The sequence below is a fragment of the Choristoneura fumiferana genome, chromosome 20 (genome assembly GCF_025370935.1).
Source record: "Choristoneura fumiferana chromosome 20, NRCan_CFum_1, whole genome shotgun sequence".
Classification (NCBI taxonomy): Eukaryota; Metazoa; Arthropoda; class Insecta; order Lepidoptera; family Tortricidae; genus Choristoneura; species Choristoneura fumiferana.
The window spans coordinates 12,877,822-12,905,156 of record NC_133491.1 but is presented as its reverse complement, the minus strand read 5'-3'; the positions used below and the strand labels follow the sequence as shown (position 1 = coordinate 12,905,156).

Sequence of the window (27,335 nt, the reverse complement as noted above, 5' to 3'; positions counted from 1 at the left end):
AGACAGCCGGTGAAATTACTGGCACTTGAGGTATCCTTTCTTAGGCCTCTAGGTTGGGCAACGCATCTGCAATCCCCTGGTATTGCAGGTGTCTATGGGCGGTGGTGATCTCTTACCATCAGGAGACCCACTTGCTCGTTTGCCATCCAGTCAAATAAAAAAAAAGTGTAGAAATACCCATGCATTTTTAAATAAATGTTAAACATCGAAGACTAAACAAAATTCTTATTTTCAATTACAAATATTTTCCCGATCGAGGTACGAAGTCGGGACCTAAGTCTTTGTAGTAAGGTTCAAACACTTGGCTATCCTCGTTAAAGTAGCTGGCTTACTCAACCTGTAGGAGGTATTAGATATCGAAAGCACTGCTGCTTAGCGTCTAATATAAAACTTACCTTTACTTTTTACTACCTTTCATGAGAATTGTACTCGAAATATAATTTATATGTTGAAAAATAAAAACTTACTGCCAAGTCTCTTGCGCAACTTTCTTGTTGGCAATGATGATCTTCCTGAAACGCTGTTGTATAAAAAGTCGCATGTTAAAGAGCCCTTAGCGGTCTGCTTGTAACTAATAGCCGTTTTGATTTTGAACTAAAGTCCTGGTGCAGGGCAAGCCCACGTTGCCCTCCGTCATTATAACTTCAGAATTGTATGGTTTAAATATCCTTTAGTGGTTTTGATGCTAATTTGTTTATTGACAGAAACAACTCCAACGAAAATCTGCTGCTCAACAACGGCTGACGCAAAGAGGACCTATCGAATTTCACTGCAAGTGGCAAAAGGGAGAATAACCTGGCATCTCGGCGTAAGTACCTTGTAAAACCAATGAGCTACCTTATCGTTGTTAGTTAATCAATTATTTTATAGACAGACACTCTTACTCTCTCTCACACATCTCTTATGGTTCTTAGTATAGTATAGTGATACACTTGCCAAAGCGGCCAATAGAGACCGGTGGAGGAGGATCGCGAAGGCAGCGACCGCAGTGATGGGTGATGCTTCATGTCCAAGACCCTGTATCAAGAGTTTCCGATTTAGAAGAAGCTAATGAAGTGTTATAGTCATACTTGTTAAGGCCATTTTTTGGCCGGATGCTGCACTTCGTGAAGAAAGCAAGCCGCTTTGCACAGTGATAGTACAGACTAAACTGAGTGATTTGACTCGCAGCAGCGGAAGTTTCACCCCTTAGGAACAGAGATGGCGCCACTTCTTTAAAAAATATTTCAAAAAATTCTACAAGCTAAAGTAATAAACCGATTTCAATGTTTAATATCTCAAATGAGAGCCTATTATATACGTTACTTATAAAAAAAATACAAAAAAAATATTTACAAAAAACTTTTGTCAAAAAACGCCATCTTAAGTTTTTTTTCTTACCTGATTTGTAGTTTTTACTTGATTGCTTAAAAAAACTGTATGCAACATGAATGGTTTAATGCATGTACATATTACTGAGTACATAACGAGTATTTTAAAAAAAATCCGACACCGATACCTATCATATTTAACGAAATATGACAGTTTAAATGTGAGCACAAATTTCTTTAAAAATATTTCAAAAAATTCTACAAGCTAAAGTAATAGACCGATTTCAATGTTTAATATCTCAAATTAAAGCTCATAACATTCATTATTTACAAAAAAATATAAAAAAATATTTACTGAAAACTTTTGCAAAAAACACCATCTCAAGTTTTTTTTTCTTACCTGATTGGTAGTTTTTATTTGATTGCTTAAAAAAACTGTATGCAACATGAATGGTTTAATGCATATACATATTACTGAGTACATAATAAGTATTTAAAAAAAATTCGACACCGATACCTATCATATTTCACGAAATATGAAAGTTTAAATGTGAGCACAAATTTGTTTAAAAAAATTCAATAAATTCTACAAGCTAAACTAATAAACCGATTTAAATGTTTAATATCCCAAATTAAAGCTCATAAAATTCATTATGTAGAAAAAAATATTAAAAAAATATTTACTGAAAACTTTTGGCAAAAAACGCCATCTTAAGTTTTTATTTCTTACCTGATTGGTAGTTTTTACTTGATTGCTTAAAAACATTGTATGTTGTATGCAACATGAATGGTTTAATGCATACTTATATATATTTCTGAGTAAATAACAAGTATTATAAAAAAAACCGACACCGATACCCTTCATACTTCACGAAATATTTAAGTTTAATTGTGCACGCTTTTCTTACAAATAAATTTAAACGAAATCTTCAAGTGAAACTAGTACTCTGATTATAATGTTTAATAATAAATGAAAAGAAGAACGAAATTACCTAATTTATTAAAAAAAAGTTTTTTCTGGTGTTACGAAAAAATATAATTACTTTAAAATTAGTAATTATTAAGACAATAAATAAAAACTATACCGTTTCCGGCATAGTTGGTTCTGAGATGTAATATATATTGCTTAGTAGTTGGCGAATTTATTTAAAAATTAGCTTTTATGTGATAGGTAGGGCTACAGCTTATAGATATGTCACATTTGAAATAAAAGACTATGAACATCAATGTTCATCAAATATTTAATTAAAACCTATAAGTCCTCTTCGGGTTCATCGGCAGATGTAGAACTGAAAAGGAAAAGTCGTTTTGAAGTACTTGTGCTATTCCAATACTACAAAATCACAGATCTTTTAGACACGGACTGTGTTGCTGTAATTACTGTTGAATTATTTTTGTGCCTAGTTGATTACCATTAAATCTAAAATTTTGTGCCTACCTGTGGAAATCAGTGGTCAGCATACAAAATAACCCTGCATTGAATATTATATTAACTTACTTTTGATTTGTACAGCCACCTTTGCAGGATTTACACTGGGCAGTGCATGGTAAGCTGACCCGACGACACCCACAACGCATGGTATCGCAGCCAATGGACATGGTACGGAATCTTCTGGTTTCAGAGCGTTTCTCCATATTTAGCCCGCTTGGTAAGCTGCACGCAGTGTATGTTTATAGAGAGCATGTCCATACCATGTCCATCTTCTTGGGGATGGACTAAGGCAAAAGAGAAGGACTCCAGAATTGTCGGCAGTTATAGCGATTTGGTCGCAATTAAGCCCTTGGACCATTGTGGCTGCAAATCTGGCTGCGATCCATGCGTTGTGGGTGTCGTCGGGTCAGCTTACCATGCACTGCCCAGTGTAAATCCTGCAAAGGTGGCTGTACAAATCAAAAGTAAGTTAATATAATATTCAATGCAGGGTTATTTTGTATGCTGACCACTGATTTCCACAGGTAGGCACAAAATTTTAGATTTAATGGTAATCAACTAGGCACAAAAATAATTCAACAGTAATTACAGCAACACAGTCCGTGTCTAAAAGATCTGTGATTTTGTAGTATTGGAATAGCACAAGTACTTCAAAACGACTTTTCCTTTTCAGTTCTACATCTGCCGATGAACCCGAAGAGGACTTATAGGTTTTAATTTAAATATTTGATGAACATTGATGTTCATAGTCTTTTATTTCAAATGTGACATATCTATAAGCTGTAGCCCTACCTATCACATAAAAAGCTAATTTTTAAATAAATTCGCCAACTACTAAGCAATATATATTACATCTCAGAACCAACTATGCCGGAAACGGTATAGTTTTTATTTATTGTCTTAATAATTACTAATTTTAAAGTAATTATATTTTTTCGTAACACCAGGGAAAAACTTTTTTTTAATAAATTAGGTAATTTCGTTCTTCTTTTCATTTAACATTAAACATTATAATCAGAGTACTAGTTTCACTTGAAGATTTCGTTGAAATTTATTTGTAAGAAAAGCGTGCACAATTAAACTTAAATATTTCGTGAAGTATGAAGGGTATCGGTGTCGGTTTTTTTATAATACTTGTTATTTACTCAGAAATATATATAAGTATGCATTAAACCATTCATGTTGCATACAACATACAATGTTTTTAAGCAATCAAGTAAAAACTACCAATCAGGTAAGAAATAAAAACTTAAGATGGCGTTTTTTGCCAAAAGTTTTCAGTAAATATTTTTTTAATATTTTTTTCTACATAATGAATTTTATGATCTTTAATTGGGATATTAAACATTTAAATCGGTTTATTAGTTTAGCTTGTAGAATTTATTGAATTTTTTTAAGAAATTTGTGCTCACATTTAAACTTTCATATTTCGTGAAATATGATAGGTATCGGTGTCAAATTTTTTTTAAATACTTATTATGTACTCAGTAATATGTATATGCATTAAACCATTCATGTTGCATACAGTTTTTTTAAGCAATCAAATAAAAACTACCAATCAGGTAAGAAAAAAAAACTTGAGATGGTGTTTTTTGCCAAAAGTTTAGTAAATATATTTTTTATATTTTTTTTTAAATTATGAATGTTATGAGCTTTAATTTGAGATATTAAACATTGAAATCGGTTTATTACTTTAGCTTGTAGAATTTTTTGAAATATTTTTTAAAGAAATTTGTGCTCACATTTAAACTGTCATATTTCGTTAAATATGATAGGTATCGGTGTCGCATTTTTTTTAAAATACTCGTTATGTACTCAGTAATATGTACATGCATTAAACCATTCATGTTGCATACAGTTTTTTAGCAATCAAGTAAAAACTACAAATCAGGTAAGAAAAAAAACTTAAGATGGCGTTTTTTGACAAAAGTTTTATGTAAATATTTTTTTGTATTTTTTATAAGTAACGTATATAATAGGCTCTCATTTGCGATATTAAACATTGAAATCGGTTTATTACTTTAGCTTGTAGAATTTTTTGAAATATTTTTTAAAGAAGTGGCGCCATCTCTGTTCCTAAGGGGTGAAACTTCCGCTGCTGCGAGTCAAATCACTCAATTTAGTCTGTACTATCACTGTGCAAAGCGGCTTGCTTTCTTCACGAAGTGCAGCATTTTGTCTCTAACAAGTATGACTATTATGGCTTCTGAGCATTGAGATAGCCAAGTGTGTAAAATAAAATGTATTAAATAAATAACATAGAATTTGTAGAAACAGTTAAACAATCACATTTGAAAAACACTAACTTAGACTATGGAAGTGTGTACTAACTAGCGTTGAAACTGCTATCAGTTTCCTGTCGCAATCGCAATATTAAATAAATAATAATTATTAATAGATATAATAGTTAGTTTAACATTTTAATAGTAGATCTTTTTTTCAATAATTGAGACAGGATTCAATTTTCCATTTTTTTATTATTTTTATTACAAGCTTTCATTTAACTTGCCCTGTTCGTTTATTTGTTTATTAGCTTTTGCCCGCGGCTTTGCTCGCGTTAAATTCGGGGTAGCAAAGATTTACTTTCTACGAATCTTTTTTTCGTGTTTTGATTGATTTTACGGAGGATTATATGGAAATACCGATACAGACAGACGTTGTTTGAGACAAACGGTGCATCGAAATAAAAAAAAAACAACCGAAATAATCATCATTCATACAAACTTTGAACTCCTGTATTCAGGAGTCGAATTTCAGAAAACATTAAAGTGCCTACGTATTTCTTTTGACCGCAACTTCGTACGCGATAGTTATAAGATAATTCCCGCGAGATAAAAATAAGTAAATTCTGTAGAAAGCTACACTGTCCCCAATTGAATTGAAACAGGCTTCTTTATCCCAGGCTTCTTTATCGCAAAGTTCCCGCGATTCGGGAAAGAAAGCTACAAGTTCTTTGTGTGTGCCATTAACTTTTGACGAGTTCGTTCTTGCGGAGACGATGCTAGCCGGACTACCTGGATGTCACTGCCAGATTATTGTATTGTCACCAGACAAATACATAAATGTAGATAAATGTGCCACAGTGTCATCTACAGTTCTTAGGTTTATTAGTTTAGCTTGTACGTTTTTTGATTCAGTTGGTTTATAAAATCCTCTTTATTCGTTTATCCCGTACGAATTCTACCTGCGTGCCAAATTTGAGGTCTCTAATATTTACAGTTACGGAAATAGGGCTATTTTAAAGTGAAAATATAAATCCCATTTATGCCCTATCCGTAAGAATTTCGGAAAATCCCTTCTTAGTGTATCTCTATGTCACTTAAGGTATATGTGTGTCAAATTTTAAGCCTTAGCTTCAGCGGTTTTTGCTGTGCGTTCATATATCTGTCAGTCAGTCAGGACTTTGAATTTGATATGTATAGATTTGGATCAAATCTTGCAAGTTAAATTTGACCCACTTTCAGTAGTCCGACCGACTTGAAATTTGGTAAACTTATGTATATTTGGTGACAATACAATAATCTGATAGTGACATTCTGGTAGTCCGGCCAGGATCATCTCCACAGGACAGAACTCTTCAACAGTTAATATATTTGGGTGACCATACGTGAGTACAGTCAACAAAAGTACAGTCAGCAAAAAAAAGCTTGTATGTATATATTTTTTTTTACTGAAATTTATTATATTTGGTTTTCAATATTTGGATACCTCATGTGTTGAAAATCGTTTAGCCGTTTAGGCTACATACATAGAGATCAAAGAAATAGACACTCGAAAAACACAACTCCTTCGTGCGGGGAGCCCGCCAGGAATCAATAGATAGTATACTACTTACCTTACCTTAATACCTTACTTACCTTACTTTAATAGTTAGTATATTACTTGCATGCGCAAAACGCCTTGTGCAAAAATTGGCTCAGAAACTGTTTGGCGCCCAAAAGCCGTTTGTTCTTTAACGTACACGCTTGCTTGTGCAAATTGGAATTTGTGCAAGTATGATTGAGCGAGTAGCCGGAACCTTAGTGCGCCTATTTTGCGTGTGCCAGGAATCAGTTGTCTTGTCACTTTTCTTTTTCCAGTGCCTCCACCGCGACTTGGCAGCGCGTAACGTCCTGGTATCGGCCAATTGTACCCTGAAGATTGCTGACTTCGGCCTGGCCAGAGATGTGCGTAACAGTAACTATTATTACCGCAAACGCACGGCAGCCAAGCTACCTATCAAGTGGATGGCACCAGAGTCTCTCAAAGACAACTTGTACACTAAGCGCACTGATGTGTAAGTTATCCTTTGTTATTATTTACTTACCCACTTACTTGCCTATCTTTAAGTTTTCCTTTCCTGTTTAGGTTAGCTTGAAAAGATCCCTTTTAGGGATAAGTTTTCCTTTGTACTCTTTTGTTTTGTTGTTTTCTTTTTGTATTATTTTTGTGTTTTATGTACAATAAAGTACATACATACTTACAACCCAATTTGTACGCGCGGCTTTGTTTAAGTGAACCATTAGATTTGGCAATAGAATACGGTATTTGACAACTCCTGAATTTGCAATGAAATATAGATACCGTAAAACGGGCTGAGTAGGGACAAAATTGAAGTGCAATCCTCGATAAAAAAATATGTTCATATTGTGGTATGAATTTAAGTTTAATAATGCTTATCTGTCGTTTAGTTTCATATTTTAAACAATTAAACACTAAAATATAGGCAAATCCCAGCTCACCCCGTAGTGGGATCAGAAGGGATAGGAAATAAAAATGAGGATAACAAATTACCAGAAAATAGTCGATATACCGTAAACTGCTTCAACTTTGCCTTCTGGCCCCAACATTGCCTGATTCCATTTAGAGTCGATAACTTAGCAATTATAGGTTTTAAACCTTTATCTACACGGGAATTATTATTACGGGGGATAAAGTTTAAAAACCTAGAAGGGTGCTAGTTATCCCTGTATTTCTTTTATTATTTATTTTGTATTTTTTTCTTTAATTGTATAATATAGTTTTAAGTATTTTATTTGTAATTATATTTTTATGAAAAAATGACTTTCTGCCAAGTTCCTTGCGGCGCATTCTTCTTGGCAATGATGGTCTTTCGAAAGCGCTGGTAGTTTAAAAAAATGACGTGTAAAAGTGCCATTGCGGCCTATTTACTGAATAAATCATTTGTTTTTTTTTTATCGACTCCAAATTGAATCAGGCAATGTTGGGCCAGAGGGCAACGTTGAAGCAGTTCACGGTATGTCTAAAAATATAACTAAACTACTTTTAGAGCAAGCTGAGCAAGAATTTTTAAGCAACAAGTGAAAACACAAATATTAGTTCTATCCCTACTCCCCCCGCAATCCCTTCTCACCCCGTTTTACGTTAATGTGGGCAATGTTTAGCTTAGAAAAAAACGATTCTACGACGATAGAAAAAAAAATATCGCTCTTTTTAAGACTTTTCGAATCCGTTTCGTCAACTCAGGGACGTGTTTCAGGGATTGTAGCAAATCCCTAAACAAATATGATGGAATGAAAAGCGAATTGCCTTTTTGGGTGATTTGTTATTTTACTAAACAGATTCAGGGATTTCATCAACTGACTGTTTTTTTTCTAGGCAAATGATACGCTACTTTAACATCCTCCGTGATTTGTTCATATCCTTTAAAGATTTGTTATTTACTTATATTTGTTCGCTTTTCTTTTTTCAGATGGTCCTTCGGAGTTTTGATGTGGGAGATAATGACCATGGGAAGCACGCCGTACCCCAATGTTTCAGTCCATCACTTGTACAACTACTTGAGAACTGGCAACAGAATGGAAAGACCAGCCGGATGCAGTGCTGAAATGTTAGTGACGATTATGACAATGTGTTTCTTAACTTTTAGTTATAAGCATGTGCAATGGTTAGAGAACCTGACTATGAAGCTTGAGGTCCCGGGTTCGATTCCCGGCCGGGCAGATATTTGTATGAATAATACGAATGTTTGTTCTTGGGCCTGAATGTTTACTATGTGTTTAAGTATGTATTTATCTATATAAGTATGTTTATCCGTTGCCTAGTATTCATAGTACAAGCTTTGCTTAGTTTGAGACTAGATCAATTGGTGTCAAGCGTCCCATGATATTTATTAATTTATGTTTTATTGTACTATATTTAGTTGGTTTTATTAAGGTTTATGTGATGCGCAATAAAATCCCTAGCAACCAATAGGAAGAGCTAGTTGAAGATCGTAGCAAGTGGCGGGGCCTTGTTCACAAAGGTCAAATCCATCCTATCTCATGTTGTCTAACATCTGATAGCATGGTGTATGGTTGTGTTGCTCTGAAGATGAGCTCTGGTTGAGTTCGAAACGCGTCAGTGTAGTGCTTATGGTGATTTTTCACCGGCGAGGCGAGACGAGACGAGGCGAGACGAGAATTGAAATTTGTATGCATTCTCGAGCCGCCGCGGACCGCGCGCGGCCGCCGCGGCGCTGCCATACAAATTTCAATTCTCGTCTCGTCTCGTCTCGCCTCGCCGGTGGAAAACCACCTTTACAGTGTGGAGGTGAAGGAGGAACTTGCATGAACACGCATATCTTGCATAAACGTAGCTATCATAAAGGTCGCGGGTGAGCAAAGTAATTATTTTAGTTCATTGATATGGACCTCCGCAAAGGAACGCCTGATTCAATAAATTATTTATCTTGTTTATTTACATTAGAGTTTTAAAGTCGGCTGCCCAAAATGAAAGAATGTCATGGATTTTTAGTACTTACTTTGTGTTTTGAAGCCGATTGCAATGAAACAGAAATAAGTAAAAGCATCTTCCAAGCTACCTTATATATATTCACGTACGATGCACACTATAATATATTGTATATACTAACAACACCGTATGTATATTGTGTTATATTTTGGAACTAATGAGTATGGTTGTCAATAGACTTCTACCAATAAAATTATCGATTAGCAAGCCATGTAGTTCACCAAATCAATCACAGATGGCGCTGCATCGAACAGCAGTTTAACTTTCTCATACAATTTTCAGCTATATGATAATGAAGCGCTGCTGCTCCTTCGACCCTGAAAGTCGGCCCACATTCTCAGAGCTGGTCGAGATCCTCAAAGCTGTGCTGCATGTCGACGGCAGTGTACCGTAAGTTAATATTTTATATTTCATAGAGTAATTTTTATAATTACTTTCATCTCACTGTACATAAATTACTGTTCGCCTATCTTTATAACCCCCGACGCAAAAAGAGGGGTGCTATAAGTTTGACCGCTATGTGTGTCTGTGTGTCTTTCTGTGGCACCGTAGCTCTTAAATGGGTGGACCAATTTGAATGAGATTTTTTTATTTGTAATTAGGTTTTCTAGCAACGGTTTTTAGATAATTTTAATCAAAATCGGTTAAGCTGTTTTTGAGATATTGAAATTTGAAGTGACAAAGTCGGGGGTTTTCCAACTTTTTGCTGGTTATGTTATAAGTTTTCCTTTTCAACGCAGGTTAGCTTGAAAAGATCCCTTTTAGGGATAAGTTGGCCTTTGTATGCTTTTGGTTGTTGTTGTTTTTTTGGATTATTTTTGTGTTTTATGTACAATAAAGGCAAATTCCGTACAGATTGGCACTTGTCATTTATTTCTTCGTGTTTTACACAGAACAAAAGTATTTTATTTATTGTAGAATTGGCCCTGCTCTCGTCTCCCGAATTACCCTGTACTATTTACTACAAATAAAAATTAATCACAATGCCTTAAGAGGCTTAAGGCTGACCAGGAATATAAAAAACCTGACGCGAGGGCAGCACTTCTACGTTTTATATTGCAACATTCTTCACCATACGATACCTACCAGTCATATTGACAACGGTATCGACGATGTTATTTAAAGGAATATTTTCTAATCCCTCAGACTTTGTCTATGACAAATATTTATATACATTGTATTTTTTTGCCTTCCAAGGCTATGGATAATTTTCGCCATTAACGCACAAAAACTAAAATAAAACTTTAAAACACCACGCGCAACAACGTTAAACTTTGACAGCAATAGACAGATGACATTTTATTTTGAATTTAGTGTAACCAGTGCAAGAAATTAGTTCTATTGGTTTACCGCAATATGGCCAAGTTTTTTATAATTCTGGTTAGCCTTTGTTTTAGTAAAATCATGCGATGAGCCCTAATGGCTATAAGCACATGTCATGTCAGTGGCGTATGAGCAGGGATCTACTCCCAGTGGAGTACAGCTCTTTAAATTTTTGTGGTCAGTTTATATATTCTATCCATCATGATCAAAGATGTATCTTTTTTAACCGACGAGTAAGTTTTGGTATCGTTAGTTTCCTCGCAAATAGGTTTGGATGTTTTTGTAGTACTCCTTTTTATTTATCGCCACAAGAAGCGATTTCTTCCTTGACTGTTAGCATGTCGAGGATATCGGAAGCTCTGTTGTTTTGAGTAACCATGGTGCGTTCGATATCTGTCTCAGTACACTGTTTTGCACCCTTTGCATTATCATGACGTTGGAGACACTAGCAATGCCATAGTTGTATGCCATATATCCAAATTGGCTTTATCATGGTTTTGTAGATGAGAATCTTACTGTCCATAGCCAATTTTGAATTTCTACTCATAGCAGGCCTTTGTACTTTAAGGTAATCTCATCTGATCTCTCTTTGTTTTAATGTTTCTGCCAGGTCAATCTTCGATCCAGGTGCATACCCAGGTACCACGGTGTCCTGATGAGGAAGTTGTATGCCATTTAAGGTGACAGGCCTACAATCTTCTGTGACATGTACTGATTTGCCTACACCAACGGCAAATATTTGCTTAGAGATATAGGATCTAAAAATGTCATAGAACGTGTGGGGCAATAAGGTCTTTATTATATACAGCAATTCGTTGCGCCATACGCAAGGTCCGCCCGGATTGCTACCACCATCTTGCTCGCTAATCCTGCCGTGAAGCAGCAGTGCTTGTACTGTTGTGTTTCGGCGTGGAGAGTAAGACAGCCGGTGATAATACATATACGAGGTAATAGATATACGAGGTATCCCATCTTAGGCCTCTAGGTTGGCAACGCATCTGCAATACCCCTGGTGTTGCAGATGTTTATGGGCGGTGGTGACTCTTACCATCAGGATACCCACTTGCTCGTTTGCCATCCAGTCGAATAAAAAAAAATTACGAGAAATGCCGATGAGCGGTATTCCTTCATCTCAAATGACTTTTTAACTGTCCTGCAAACTCTGTGCACCTGTTCTATGTTGGACTGTTCTCTCCGGAAGTTGATCTGGTGATTGAAATCGATATCGATCTTAATATCTGCTGGCCCAACTCTACCGTTCAGCAGTCCAGCAGTTGCCGATTGGTTTGGTGATGATTCCTAAAATATAAAAAACTTTTTTGTTTTAGGATACACGAAACGACGGAAAACAAGAATCATTATCACTGAAATTATCAAGAAAATGCTTATAAATCGTAAATAATCAAGAGTTGCCATAAACTAAAGACACTTTTTGCACTACACTTTTTGGAAGGTGTTTCAAATTTAATCCGGTATGTTTCAGTAATTTTCATTCAATAAATACCTCTGTGAACCTCTGCATGATATTATGTTTGCACCGACGTAGCTGTGACGCAAGGTAAATGTTTCTAGGATTATTTGTATTAAGTAAGATTAAACAATTTTTCTGTATATCTTCCATCGATGTTCAAAGTGTACTGCGTCAAAGGTGGGGCATTTCGAATCAAAAATACCGATGAAAAACCGTAGCCCGCCAACTATCTAATGAACGATTTTGGTATCAATTTCAGTTAATCAATGATGCTTTGTGTAAAAAAAATATTATAAAATAGCCACTTTATTTTACTAGAATTAAATAAGACTACAAGCTAGGCTACTCTACAACTCATCAACAAAGTAAGATAAGATAATTAAGACTTAATTTACAAAACAAAGACACACACAAACAGAAAAACACATTAACGTACACATAACAGATCGTGATAAAAATTGAACAAAACAAGTAGGTAACACTGTTCAATAAAAATAGATTATGTATGAAAGCCATGTGTTCTGAAAGAAAGGTGCTGACTCAGCATAAAGCTGTGCAAGCCGCAGCGCTGGTATTCTGCCAGGACCCGGACGTTAGTAAAGTAGTTTTTGACTTTTATTTTATTACTTTAAAATAATAAAAGCCCTTTTTTCGAAATGAGTTTAACATTACAATTTTTTATATTTCCTAATGTCATTTTTAAATTACTGTTCTATTTTTATGTCTTTACAATTTAATAAATTAAAATTATATAACAACCTCAATAACAATAACCACACCTTTCAATCGACTAAAGAGCAATACATATTGTAAAATTATTGTTAAATGTTATTAAAACGGTAAGAAATCAAAGACTAAGAGGAAGATCAAAATGTGATTACCTACCATATTATTATGTCCTAATCCTAAACCTAATTCGGCGTTTTTCTCAAATAGCGTAATATGTATGAGCGCAAAAATATAATAATAAATTGCTAATCGAAAAAAAAACTACCTCTTGAGCCTTTTAAGCGAAAACTTTACAACTGGTTAATAAAGAAATGTGTTTATTAGTGTGTCTGAATTTTTGTCCTCAAAATAATATAACTTAGATTAAATATTAAATGTTGTGATACAGTATAAGTCTATGTAAGTAATTAACTGGTAAAGATGACATTTGAATTCACTACGTTACTTATTATTATTATTTTGGATAGTATTGGATTTCACATTAATTTTAATACAATTTTTTTTTATTCAGACTTATTAGTGATTAGACTATTATTACTCGTACTTAATTCATTAAATTTCATAATTGTATGTTGTTATTATTTGGTACATTTGACATACATTTTAATATATATTTTTTTTAATTCGGAACTATTATTAATCGAAATGTTATTATTATTGTATTGTATTAATTTATTAAATGAATATTGTACGCCTCTCCGAGGCAGGACATGATGTGCTGTGAACTAAATTTATGATTATCTTCTATGTAAAATTCATGACCATGTAATAAAAATACCTATTGAATTGGATTGTTTTTATAGTAATTTTGATTTAAATTTTAAAGTTTCGTAAACTATTAAGATAATTAGAATAAAATATTGTTGGATTAGAAATTCTGATGTAGTTTTATTTTAAAGATTGACTTCAACCTAATGCTGTCTCGCTTCTCGCTCGACTATACTTACTTTATTCCAACGGCAGGCGAAAAAACTTACTATGGACAACCTTTCGCATGTATAGTCAACGTCATTCTAAAACATGATACAACAAGTTTTATTGTCTTGAGTGACCACTAACAACCCACATTTTGAAAGTTTGTACTAAGAGCAAATGATAAACAACTGCATCGAACAAAATTATGTATAGGTACCTCTTCAATGTTCGCTTTTTCGCCTGCCGTTGGAACATAATAATATAATATTTAAAAGATTCCGACCACATTCATTCATTTGAAAACCTCATCCTTTTTTGAAGCCAGTTAAAATACATTACTTGTAAATTACACACGCCTGTGCATACACAAACACACATAGTTCGTTTCGAAAGGATGCCAGTTTAATAAAAGTAAAAACAAAGGCAACGTTGAAGTTTTTACAGTTTTTTTTTATTCCTTTCACAATGTACAATATCGATTATTTTTCATAGTATTTACAATTTGAATAAAGTGTATCGACTATATTGATTTTGGTAATACATTTAACATCTCTTGCAAATTAACAGCTAAATCCGAAAACTGAGGGCGACTCGTGGGACTAAAGGTCCAGCACTGCAGCATTAAGGCGTAGCTGTGAATAAATACATTTTAATATTTTAATCATTTTTAATATAAACTTTTTTGCTTACTGTTTTTGCTTTGTCACCCAAACTAAATTTCTTTGCATTAACTGTTTAATATAGTGCTTGTAAATAAATAAGTGCTTGAACATTACCGACGTTCTTCGCTGTAAGTACCTATACAAAAGTATTTTATGAGTGGCGGCGGTGCGGTGGTGTTCTTCTTCTTCTTCTCTTTTAAAATATGGCTTTTCTGTCCTAATTAATAGGACAATTTCGCCAGTGTCAAGGTAAACTCTCTTTGAGAGGGACGTTGTACGGTAATTGTAGTTTTTGCAACTTGATAGTAAAATTCCAGAAACCACGTGGAGACCACTTGCGCATTAAAAAATGTTAGACACGAGAGCAATATAGAATTTTGGGATCACTGTTCACTGTTAAGGTTAATCGCCGCATAAAACACTATCAAAATTATACTTCAACTCGCCAAAGAAACAGAAATAGCAAAATTAGATATTGTCTACATCCGCCATCTTCGAATGCTACAAATCGAATCTGTGGTGGTGTTGTTATGGTCACCTACAGAAGGAAATCTGACGGGGGTTATATCGAAATCAGCCTCATTGAGTTTTGTGATTCATAAATTGTTCTTTAGACTCAATGATGCACAGGAAACAAATCCTTCGAACAACAAATAAAGCTTCACAAACAAGGAAGCCTTCGTTACAGCATAGCCACTATCTATAATTGAAAGTATTGTTTGACAATCTTACATTTCTCGGGAGCACCCGTTAGGTATACTAAGGCGTTGTCCAGATTTCAAATATTGATATAAAACATGAACTGATATGTCCCGGTAGGGTGTGCAGCCAAACGTCATTATTTCCCACACCAATACGCCGAAAGACCACCTAAAAACAATTTTCATGTTAAAAACATTCTGCTAATAGGTATTACAAATTGTCAGTACCCGGGTGACCGAGCGACGCTCGGGCTAAAACTCAACAATACCCATTTTCCCAGAGATGAGACTATGCTGGTTGTTCGCTCTCCGAAACCCCGACATGCCAAATGTCATCGTAAGCGGTAGAGCCTTTTTGAGATCCCCGAAATATATAGTTATACGTATACATACAAGAATTGATCGTTTAAAGATTTGTTATAAGCTTAGCCATCGTAAGGTCGCGGGTGAGCAAGGAAATTATTTTAGTTATTGATATGGACCTCCGCAAAGTAACGCCTGGTTCAATAAATTGCTTAAATTTCATTTTGATTCTAATCAAGTTCTGCCGAAAAGCTTAATTGAATATTGAATTCAAGTTTTCATAAGCTTTATTTCATTTTTGTTTGCATACAATATTGTTTTATCGATTATTTGCAATTATGTCGAAAAGCTAAATCAGAGAGCAGCACTATTCGTATTATGCTGTTCACATTATTTTTACATTTGACATTTCATACTGTCACTAGTATCTTGGTTTAATAAATAGAGTATAGTAGTATTCTATAACTCACACATCAGAGTATGCCGTGTAATAGTTTTGCGCAAGCGACTCCGGTGCCATCCAGCGCACGGGCAGTTTGCCGGCCGCGCGCTTGCGGTAGTAGTCGGCGCCGCGCACGTCCCGCGCCAGCCCGAAGTCGGCCACCTTCAGCGCGCGCGCCGCCACCAGCACGTTGCGCGCCGCCAGGTCGCGGTGGATGCACTGCACACATGCACTGACACATAGCGCCTCCACGCCCGAGCGATTCATTGGTAGTTAAGGTATGCGGGGTGCGGGAGATTCTTGTTTGCATACCATAGTCCCGCATACGGGAACCTTTTAATATATCGTTGAGAAACGCATGCAGGACACTGGAGGTTTTTATTAGGTATGTATGCCGTCGCAAACAATTGATTCATTTCATTGGTTCAAGTCTCCGCATGCTACATATTGACCGACTTATCGACCAATAAAAATGAGCTTTAACGAGGCTAGTATATAAAGATTCGTTTAACGTTCAACCTAATTTTTTTCCAATGTTATGATAGGTTCTTTAAAATACATATAATTTTAACTGAACGACACCAATACTGAACATACTCGCCAAACAATCACGTACTATACTATAATGATGTAACTATAGTTACATCACATTATATACTTACACCACGTGACACCAAGAACTCCATTCCTTTAGCCACCTGCAGTGCAAAATTAACCAAATCCCACTGAGTCAGCTTATTTGTATCTTTAGAAAAATTGTTTCTGCAAATACAAAAATAGCGTTACCAACTTAGAAAACCCCCAGGAAATTCTTAAGATTTTACTGAATTCCTAAATGAATTTCCTAAATGAATTAAACGAATCCTAAAATTAGCGGTCGTTCACGTTGCACGTTGCACGTTGCACGTTGAACATCCGTCCAAATGTCTCCAAACTGGATTTGGATTTACACATTCGCATACCACAAGTCACGCAACGAGTTATGGAGAGGAGCTATGCTTGGAGTTTTTTTGCGCGATAGAATCCAGAATACGGAAATTCGTCGAAGAACTAAGGTCACCGAAATAGCTGAAAAAATTTGCAAGTTGAAGTAGCAATCAAATGAGCGGGCCACATCGCTCGAAGAACAGATAACCGTTGGGGGAGGAAAGTTCTCGATTGGCGACCGCGAACCGGAAGACGAAGCGTTAGCAGACCTTCGACTAGGAAGACTGACGACATCGTGAGAATTGTGGGTAACCGGTGGATGCAAGTGGCGAGTTGTCGTTCATTGAGGCGTTCTAAGAGGGAGGCCTTCATTCAGCAGTGGACGTATTCTGGCAGATGATGATGATACCAAAATTAACAAACCTACGAGCACTCGTAGTAACAAATACACACACAACCACTGACCACCCACACACACATTTCGGCATTAATAATATCAAATAGGTACCTTTACGATCAAAAACAATGCGCGTTTTTGATAAGACCAAACAGCTTTATTGTTTATTCTAAAGCTCTCATGTAGCAAAGTTCTTCGACATTATTTAGAGCTTTTTCCACGGTCCGGAAGCAAAGTAATAAAAATATACATACAAGAATTGTTTGTCTTGAGGTGTAAATATATGAGGACATTTAATTGTGAATGTGCCCGAGTACGTACGTTTTATTGGGTTGATGTTTTTTAAGGTATTCTCTAAGACAGCCGTTGTTGGCATACTCCACAATGATATAGAGAGGTCCATCTTGTGTGCAACATCCCAGAAGATTGACAACGTTCTCATGCTTGCCAATCTTCTTCATTATCTCCATCTCCGATACAAGTGCTATCAAATCTTCGTCTGAATGATCCGCTGTAAGATAATAAATAGTTTTTCGCGTTAGGTTCGTAAGGACAGGATTGCATAATAGTCTATGTAAACAAAACGTCGTAATTCCATTCCATAGTGCCTTAGTAAGCACAATGCATTTTTTGCAGAATGCCTTATAGTATATATACTTTTCGGATAGGATGGGTACGGTGACACATTTCATTAAGCAATTAAAGGGTTGTGAAAATGTAAATTCGAATTGATTTATTGCGATTCTCGATTAAATATGCTATATTAGTGATAGTTTATATTTTTAACTAACTTTTGCCTGCGTCTTCACCCGCGTAGCAAGTGTTTTTGCTTGTCTATCGGGATCTCACTAACCATGCGGTCTTCTTTGGCACTATATCAAAACTAATAACAGTAAAAAAATTAACAAAAACCGTAATAAAAAAATTTAATAACAAAGTAACAGTTCAAAACATCAAACAATACAAAACACTCGATACAAAGACGCATTTAAGGACCTTCGCTCTCGTACTAATTGACAGATGATGCGAGTCAAACGATTTGACAAGATTGTAGAATCGATTCGGTCGATAAGCAAAGTCAAGCTCTATTGAAATAGAGTTCCGTTTTACGCGATTAAATTTGACAAGATTAAAATTCGTCTTTTTAGTTTTAAAACATAATAATATATTTTTAAGTGATTTTTGTTTTTTGTTTATTATTCCGAAATCTTTTAAGCTATAGAGATATTTTTTTTTGTTCTTTCGGGATTCAAGTATATTTTTTTATAAATTATTGGCCTGAAACGTTCATGGCGTGGAATGGAAAAAACGCAAGTGTCACCGTACCCATCTTATCTGAAAAGTACTATAGTGAGTAGAATGCCTTAGTTATACGATCGACGACTATGGCATGACGCCGAAGTTGCAAAATTACTAATAGAGTTTACGACCAAATTATAGAAAGTCTTATATAGTTGTAAACTGACGCATTAAGCAAAGTTTCTGGGTAGCATATAGTCTTAGTAGCAAAACGCCATTATTGCATAACGACTAGGTATAACTATTAGATGAATTTTATTTATGTAGGGACGAGTAGTTATTGTCTAGATCTCGGACGGAATCGCGGGCAGAAACTAGTGTTTCTTTATTAAAAATATAAAGAGTTCCTTCACAAAATACTGTTAGTAATCTCCTTGTCGTTTAACCATCTAGTCGTTATGCCACTTAGACGTATTAATATTTGACGATATGCCTACCTAGTCGTTTTACTATCAGTACGTTCTGAATACGTTGCCGTTTTGCTACTAGGACATTTTGATATTTGGGAGCTATATACAAACAAAATATTACAGAACTAAGTTCAATCTTTAACCCATGCATTCAACTATTAAGACGTTTGCGCAATTAGACGTTTAGCTACCAAGATCATATGAAACTAATACCTTTTGCTATCTAGTCGTTATGCAATCTAGTTCTATCTACCTTACAAACCTAACCCGTTTTTTCAATAACCGTTTTGAATAGATAAGTGTCACCCAACGTGCCACCTTCTTAAAAACTCTTTATTCCACAAATAATCAAATCAGCATTCGTTGTATCATTATGTCTTAAAGCGGATTAGTATTACAAAGATCCTAGTTATGATGCAGAACTGGCTATGCCCAGGTACAGATTTCATACTTTGATTACCTTGGCCGCTCCTACGACAGATTACTTTTGCAATGCGTGTCAGTTACAAAAGAAAAGTGGTTAATAAGCTAAGTAAGTAAGTAGCCTAGTAAGTAGGTAGTTACCTTTGAAACAGAATCAGGAGAAAGAAAATTTGAGGCAGAACTACTTACTAACAATTGTGATTGTTCTTAAATCGTTAACGGTTGAATTGTCAACAAGTTGGATTTATAGCTCGTAGAACCGATGGCCGATAAAGGGTAAAGGTTCTTGACTAATCGAAGACTGACTAATGAAGATGTAGCATAAATAAATGCTCTACTGGATAGAAAAATGACTTGGTAAGGATGCCGATTCAGTAGTGGACGTCAGATACGATTCCAGAGGCCATATTGTCTAACTCATTTGGACACAATCGTTTTTACCCAACACGACCATTTTTGACCATTTCTGTCACACGGTGTAGGACGATGATAGAAATATGAATGCGATCCCGTGCGCCCGAGCTTTAGGCAATAGCGCCACAACCGGTTGGAAAGTAAAAGTATTCTTACTATAAGCCAAAAAAAAAAGATAATTATGGACTTACCTTTCAACATTTTGACGGCTACGGTACTCGGGATTCTTGAGTAAGCTGTCCCAGAATATTCAGCTTTAACAACTTTTCCAAATTCACCCTTACCAAGAACGGAACCCATTATAAGATTTTCTCTTGGCACCTCCCACTTTGTATCAACTGGCAATATATATTCGGAAGGCAAACTTGATGCATTTACTTCATTTTTCAATTCAGTGTATCGTACTTTCTCGATGCTTACAGTTGGCAGAATCTGCAAACAAACAACCCGCTTAAGACTCTTTTGACATCATATGTTATAATTATTATCACATTCATACCATACCGAATTATCATCCTGAGAATTATTTTCAATCTTGACTACTTTCGCCCACTGCTCTGCCATCAATGCTACCGTGGCATCTATGGCCTGTTTCTTCTTAATCTTTTCTCGTTTTAACTTGTTCAATGTATTAATAACAACAACTATGGCTGATAATAAAATTGCAAAAATACAAGTACATATAACCGTGATCGTAGTGTAAGACATTGCAAAAGCCGAATTTTCATTTTCAATTATTGGGACATCTTCTACTGAAATGAAAACATTACAGATTAGTCGGCTTTATTATGGGGGTAGATTATGTCAGAAAAAAAATAAAGTAATGCATTACCACCTTCTTTTTTTACTGTAAGGTATCCGCGTGCTGTATCGTTTCCCAAAGTATTCAAGGCTATGCACTCGTACCATCCTTGATTAGCTGATGTTACATTGTACAAGGTTAAGTCATCGGGTTTATCATTTTTATTATCGCTTTGCTATAAAAAATAACGCGTTTAGTTTTCCGATTGCATGTTACCTACTTCTCTTGTTTCTTTATTGGGTGAGTGTGATGCAAGTGTGGTGGCTTGAGTGTGAGTCTATATTAATTCGCATAAAGTAATATTCCTTATTTAAATAGGCATAACGTTATTTATCAAAGTTATCAATTCGTATAATATTAATTCGCATAACTGAATACACATAATGTTAATTAGCATAATGTACATAGGTATTTCGATGAGTTGGCATAATCTAAAAAGCATAACGATACTTTGCATAAGTATTTAAAAGTATAATTAGATTAGAAAGTACTAATTAGATCTGAAAAAGAGAACGACTATGTGAAAATAGCTATTGTCAGGCTGTTAAAAAGAAAAAAATAAACAACCTAACCTAACAGTGTCGGTTTTGCTCTAAACCATCTAATTTACTAACTTAATAAAATTATACAAATATATTTCAATCAAAGGTAGTTTTGTTATGTTCAATAGTATTGTTATGATTTTCTATTATTATGCCAGTTAAATATTATGTGAAATGAGGGGCACCCCTAGAGTGTACTAAGAATAAATGGCGTCAACAGGTTGTTTAAAAATGACAATTACCACCATTTGCTTTTCAGTATCATTTGACAAAGACCATGTCCAAGCAACATACGGTTCTAAGTCGCTAACTGCTGGGCATTGGAACTCCACCGTGTCATTCTCGAAAACTGTTTTATTTCCCGGATAGCCATCTCTTATGTATGACCTTGATGGGTATCGCTCTGTAATCAATAAAACAGATTCAAGCAGCTGAGCTAGTTCCTTTCCTGGATTCAATTGAAACTTCTTTTATTCAAAAGGCTCAGTACGGTGACTCCACTTAGGTGGTGTAATGAGTAGTGAAAATCAAAAAGGCTCATTTTTCATTAGCCGTTAGGATCATTCATTATGCGGGATGCGGGAAATTTTTGTTTGTAGCATGGTAGACCCGCATGCGGGAACAGTTTTCTTAGGTCAACGGAAAACGCTCGAGATTTTTGTTTACGCATGCCGTCGCAAGCAATTAATAAAATACAAGTGACAGTAAAAATACATGTCAATTCAAATCTTTTGTATTAAATAAGTAAATTATTATTTTTATCATTAAGCGTAAACGAACTGACACAGGTGTATAAACTCCTACTAGGAGGCCTCCACATTATACTGTAAAATGTTTATAATGTACTTCAAATGAATAAAAAATTATTATTCATATTATTAAATCTGTATCAAAATAGTAACCAGATAGAGTCGGCCAGGATTTGAAAACGGTTCCTATGTATACAGTAGCGTACAACAGCAGTATAGCGGCAGCGTGCGGAGAATACCCATGCTGTTTATTGACCGATTTGTTGTTAAATGATTTTTATAGGTCGGTATCCCGACAACTTCTACCAATTAAAATGAGCCTGTCAAAGTAATGGCACACGTTAAGGCTCAGTTTCATTGGTCGATAACTGATCGATATACAGCGCGCAGTACCTTTCCGCACGCGGTATAACGATTAGTGAAACTCATAAGTTGATACGACATATAGCATGCGATTGATTAGTGAAACCCGGCTGCGGGCCCTATGGCATGCGTTATGGAATTCTTCTATACCACGCATTAGGGCCCTATCGACACATGAAATTGAGCCTTTATGGAAATCTCCTGCACCCTACATGAAGGCCCTAACTAACGCCGACTGAAACTGAAGAATTAAGCTATTAGTGAAATGCAACGTACGAGTAAGCATAGTAGGAATAGGAATGAACAATTACCTTGTACGTGCAAATTTGTTGTATGTTGGATACAACCTAATTCATTGCACACTTTACAGGTGTAATTCCCATTATCTGTCATGCTTAATTCCTCTAATTCCACGAACCATTTCCCATATGTAGGTTTGAGATATGGTCTTAAAATTTCATGTTCTTTATTTTTATACCATGTTATGTTCGGTAATGGATTTCCTGAAAAGTCAATTTTAGGTTATTTATTTATTTATACATGTTTATACCTACAAGGCAAGAGGAGTGCCAACAAGATTTTGAGGAAAAATATAGGACATAATTGAGTCCTCTTACTTGCATTTCCGTCAGAGATTACGTGCTCCTAATCAGTGGATTTATTTAACATCAAGAATTTCTTCACTAACGTTTAGACCTAAGCTACTAATAAACATATTGAGTCCTTGATAAATAATAAATAAATAAATGTCATGGGATACTTGACACCAATTGACCTAGTTCCAAATTAAGCAAAGATTGTACTATGGATACTAGGCAACGGATAAACATACTTCTAAAGATAAATACAGTCATATTAAACGTCCAAGACCCGATAACAACCATTTGTATATTATTCATAAAAATATCCGCCCCGACCAGGAATCGAACCCCTCAGGACCTCAAGCTAGAAAAGCGTTTAATTTTGATACCAGTGACTGACGATCCCGTTCCAAAAAAGTCACAGTGAAAAGTCATCGTGACTTTGTCACGCCTGTTACTCGTGTCACTGCATGATATTTGTGACACGTCACGGTCCTGTAATGAACGTTTTTTGTCACACTGTTATTTCAACGTGACTATGTCACGCCTGTTACTCGTGACACTGCATGATATTTGTTGTAACACATCACGGTCCTGTAATGAACGTTTTTTGTCACACTGTTATTTCAACGTGACTATGTCACGCCTGTTTCTCGTGTCACTGTATGATATTTGTGATACATCACGGTCCTGTAATGAACGTTTTTTTGTCACACTGTTATTTCAACGTGACTATGTCACACCTGTTACTCGTGTCACTGTACTGTATGATATTTGTGATACGTCACGGTCCTGTAATGAACGTTTTTTTGTCACAATGTTATTTCAACGTGACTATGTCACGCCTGTTACTTGTGTCACTGCATGATATTTGTGATACGTCACGGTCCTGTAATGAACGTTTTTTTGTCACACTGTTATTTCAACGTGACTATGTCACGCCTGTTACTCGTGTCACTGTATGATATTTGTGATACGTCACGGTCCTGTAATGAACGTATTTTTGTCACACTGTTATTTCAACGTGACTATGTCACACCTGTTACTCGTGTCACTGTACTGTATGATATTTTTGATACGTCACGGTCCTGTAATGAACGTTTTTTTGTCACATTGTTATTTCAACGTGACTATGTCACACCTGTTACTCGTGTCACTGTACTGTATGATATTTGTGATACGTCACGGTCCTGTAATGAACGTTTTTTTGTCACACTGTTATTTCAACGTGACTATGTCACGCCTGTTACTCATATCACCATATAATACTGTCGCGGTGCTATTATGACCGTGTTGCTATTATGACTTATAGATAAATTCATACTCAATTTCATATTAAACATCCAAGACCTGATAACAAACATTCGTATTATTCATACAAAAATCTTCCCCGGCCGGGGATCGAACCCGGGACCTCAAGCTACGTAGTCAGGTTCTCTAACCACTTGGGCATCCGGTCGTCAACTTATAAACACTTGAATTAAATTTACTATTACTAAATAATAAATAGAGGCACTCAATAAATTACTAGCTATGTTCACGGATTCTCCCCGTGTAAGGAAATATAATTGAATAGACATCACTCATATTAAATTATATTGACCCGGAGAGCTCTACTCGGGTCTCTCGGGTCTTTAAGACGTGAGTTATCCGGGTCAATATAATTTAATTTTTGAATACTAAAATCATAATAATGTCTGCCAAGTTGCATGTCTAAGTGGTTCATTACCTGACTATCAGTCAGTCACGGTACACGAACACGATAGAACTGAAAGAACTGTTTATTTACCTTTAGCAGCACATTTCAATCTTATACTGCTTCCGGCGGTTTTCATCTCCAAATTGTACAATTTCTCTGGAAATTTGAACTGCGGAGCATACTTTGTAGCATTCTCTACGTTTTCTATCTTAATTGAATCCGAAGTACTGATAGGACTTTCAGTACGTTCTCGTTTTAATTTGGGTCTACTGTTTCCTGCACCTATAATATAATATGTAACATCCTTAGTGTTTAAGGTTTTGCTAGAGTTGTACGTAATAACAACATAACAATTTGTATACATAGCAGAAACAAAAGGCGCACAAAATTTCTTGTAATATAAGGTAGGTAAATTGTAGGCTTTAAGTACTTATCCGATATTTATGTGACAAGAGAGCACAATTATTTAATTTTGGATACGGAGTATACTTATGATAATATTATAGAGCACGCAATTAGGTACTTACGTATAATGTACTGTGATCCCAAAATAGGAGCGACAAGTAAAATAAAAATCAAAGAGCGCATTGTTATACAACCTCACAGACGAACTTATAACACTAATAATACAAATAATTTCCTACAGCAACAAGTAAGACAAATATACAAGGAAAATAATATAGAAGCTATTATTAGAGTTAAATTGCCAATTGATAACATTTTTATATAAGGTACTTACCCACTTGACAGTCCGGCGCGACCAATAATGCCAATTCAATTCAATTCTTGAAAATATAGCTCCATCGATACTATCGATGATTCCGCCAATGTCGAGGTTGGAAAAGACACTATCAGTTTAGTCGTTGTTCGGTAGATTCAGTGTGCGGTAATCGGATGAGAACCTAAAATAAGACAACACAAACATGAAATTTGTTAAACTACCTACAAAAATAATTTGTTAGTTTTAATAAATTTACATAGTACAGTTATAAGGGGGGTGTGTGCTATTGCAAGAAGGAAGTTTAAATTGACAGGGCGAGGGATTTCAGGAGGGAGGAGGTCATATAGGGGAGTAACGATTTTGGTGCAGTGAAAGAACATGTGTTCGAGGGTGCCCTCGTCCATGCCACATTCATATAAAGAATTGTCTCGGACCCGTATTTTGGCGAGGAAGACTGGAGTGCATACATGCCCCAGACGGAGGCGAGTGATAGTGGAGGTGATGTTTTTGGGGATCGCTCTAGTTCAATAATGCCTCAAACCGTCCGGGTTTTTTATCGACGGACGAAACGCGGTTTGCCCACAACTTTTTAACTACAAGGTTTTGAATAAAGAAGAACTGAGACGTAAATTAATGTTAACTCATTCAAATAAGTACTATTTATAAAACAATAGCATGTAATTTATGATTTATTCACAAAATCAAGGTTAAAAAGTTTACGACACTAAAGTATCCACGGACGGCTTGAAGCATTTTGGTTTTGGATACCATGGTATCGTCGGACAGTCAAGTGGTTACGAGTTCTGCAGAGAACAATGGAAAATCCGTGGATCAAGTAAAGTTATTTACCTTCGTTTCTTAGAGTAGATAAGTACGGGTGACACTATTTCCCGGCCGTACAATACCGACATAGAAATACCGGCCTGATATTTCGTGTAGGCGCCCATCGAAACTCTTGTCAGTTTGACACCAGTACCACTACCATGAGTTTATAGTGACCGTACTCGATAGCGACGGCGTAAATTATTTGTATGGAGAATTGTACAGCGCCCCTACAAATAATTTACGCCGTCGCGTACGGTCACTGTAAACTCATGGTAGTGGTACAGTATGTATGGGCGTGTACACAAAATATTGGGTCGGTATTTCTATGTCGGTATTATCCATGCCGGTTAATAGTGTCATCCGATAAATACTAGAGAAAGTCTAACAAGGGGTTCGGTATTTCTCATTTTTGCGTACACAGTTTCAGTTCCATGTACTTATATCACTATAGTGGATGTAACTTTCTAATGCTGTTAAAGTTTAGGTTACTTAACCAAAGTTCTAGACTAGGTAAAGTGTTATAAGGCAGTCAAGATTCATTTTGTTTTTTTACTTCACATTTTGTTTCATGTTTCTTTGGAAATAATAGCTTAAAAGCTTAAATGAAACTTAAAATGGGCTAATTATTTATTAGGTACCTTTCGTTTGATACCTACTCACATTGTGACAATTTATAAAAACATTAAATCCCCTCCACATTTCGCGGCCACCATTTTGTAATACTATACCGGTTGTGGCCTATAAGTACAGTCACCAGCATTAATATCTGCCACAGCGGAGCGTGCAAAAATATCTGACACGTCCTTCCGGCCCTAGTAATAGAGTCGTATCAGATATTTATGCACGCTTGTTGTGTCAGATATTGGTGCTGGTGCTGTACCTATATTATAGTGTAAAGCAAAATGTTTGATGTTTGTAGCGTGACAGGCGACGTCAGTTGGGTTCTAGGATTTCGTACAATTGATAACAGTATATAATAACTCCATTATTTTTAAAAGTCGTTGAACTATATTGTTCAGTTTGACAAGTACGATCTATGTTTTAATTATTTGCTTGTGTTACAGGCTACACCCGGTATACCCTTGGTGTTGCCTTTTAGGCTACAGAGTGGACAAAACAAAATAGGCATACATGTAAGGGAAATACGTACAAAATGACATATA

General features: G+C 35.7%; 2 protein-coding genes across 2 annotated transcripts in view; one reads left to right on the top strand and one right to left on the bottom strand.

Moving 5' to 3' along the window:
• LOC141439425 (uncharacterized) overlaps positions 1-14,325 on the top strand; it is a 20,147-nt gene extending 5,822 nt beyond the window's left edge. The window contains exons 4-7 of the mRNA XM_074103711.1: positions 6,822-7,018; positions 8,435-8,572; positions 9,757-9,864; positions 12,126-14,325. Coding sequence (XP_073959812.1) covers positions 6,822-7,018; positions 8,435-8,572; positions 9,757-9,864; positions 12,126-12,165 — 483 coding nt within the window. The 3' untranslated portion in view covers positions 12,166-14,325. The remainder of the gene's footprint in view (positions 1-6,821; positions 7,019-8,434; positions 8,573-9,756; positions 9,865-12,125) is intronic.
• A 107-nt stretch (positions 14,326-14,432) lies between these two features.
• Positions 14,433-25,229, bottom strand: LOC141439329 (fibroblast growth factor receptor homolog 1-like). The gene is made up of 12 exons (XM_074103614.1): positions 25,154-25,229; positions 24,717-24,908; positions 22,658-22,849; positions 21,477-21,637; positions 20,726-20,867; positions 20,395-20,642; positions 20,082-20,322; positions 17,666-17,855; positions 16,683-16,782; positions 16,049-16,239; positions 15,307-15,444; positions 14,433-14,544 (listed from the first exon to the last, which is right to left on the bottom strand). The coding sequence occupies exons 1-12, from the start codon at positions 25,212-25,214 to the stop codon at positions 14,433-14,435; spliced, it is 1,968 nt and encodes a 655-aa protein (XP_073959715.1). The 5' UTR covers positions 25,215-25,229.
• Positions 25,230-27,335: the final 2,106 nt, after the last annotated feature.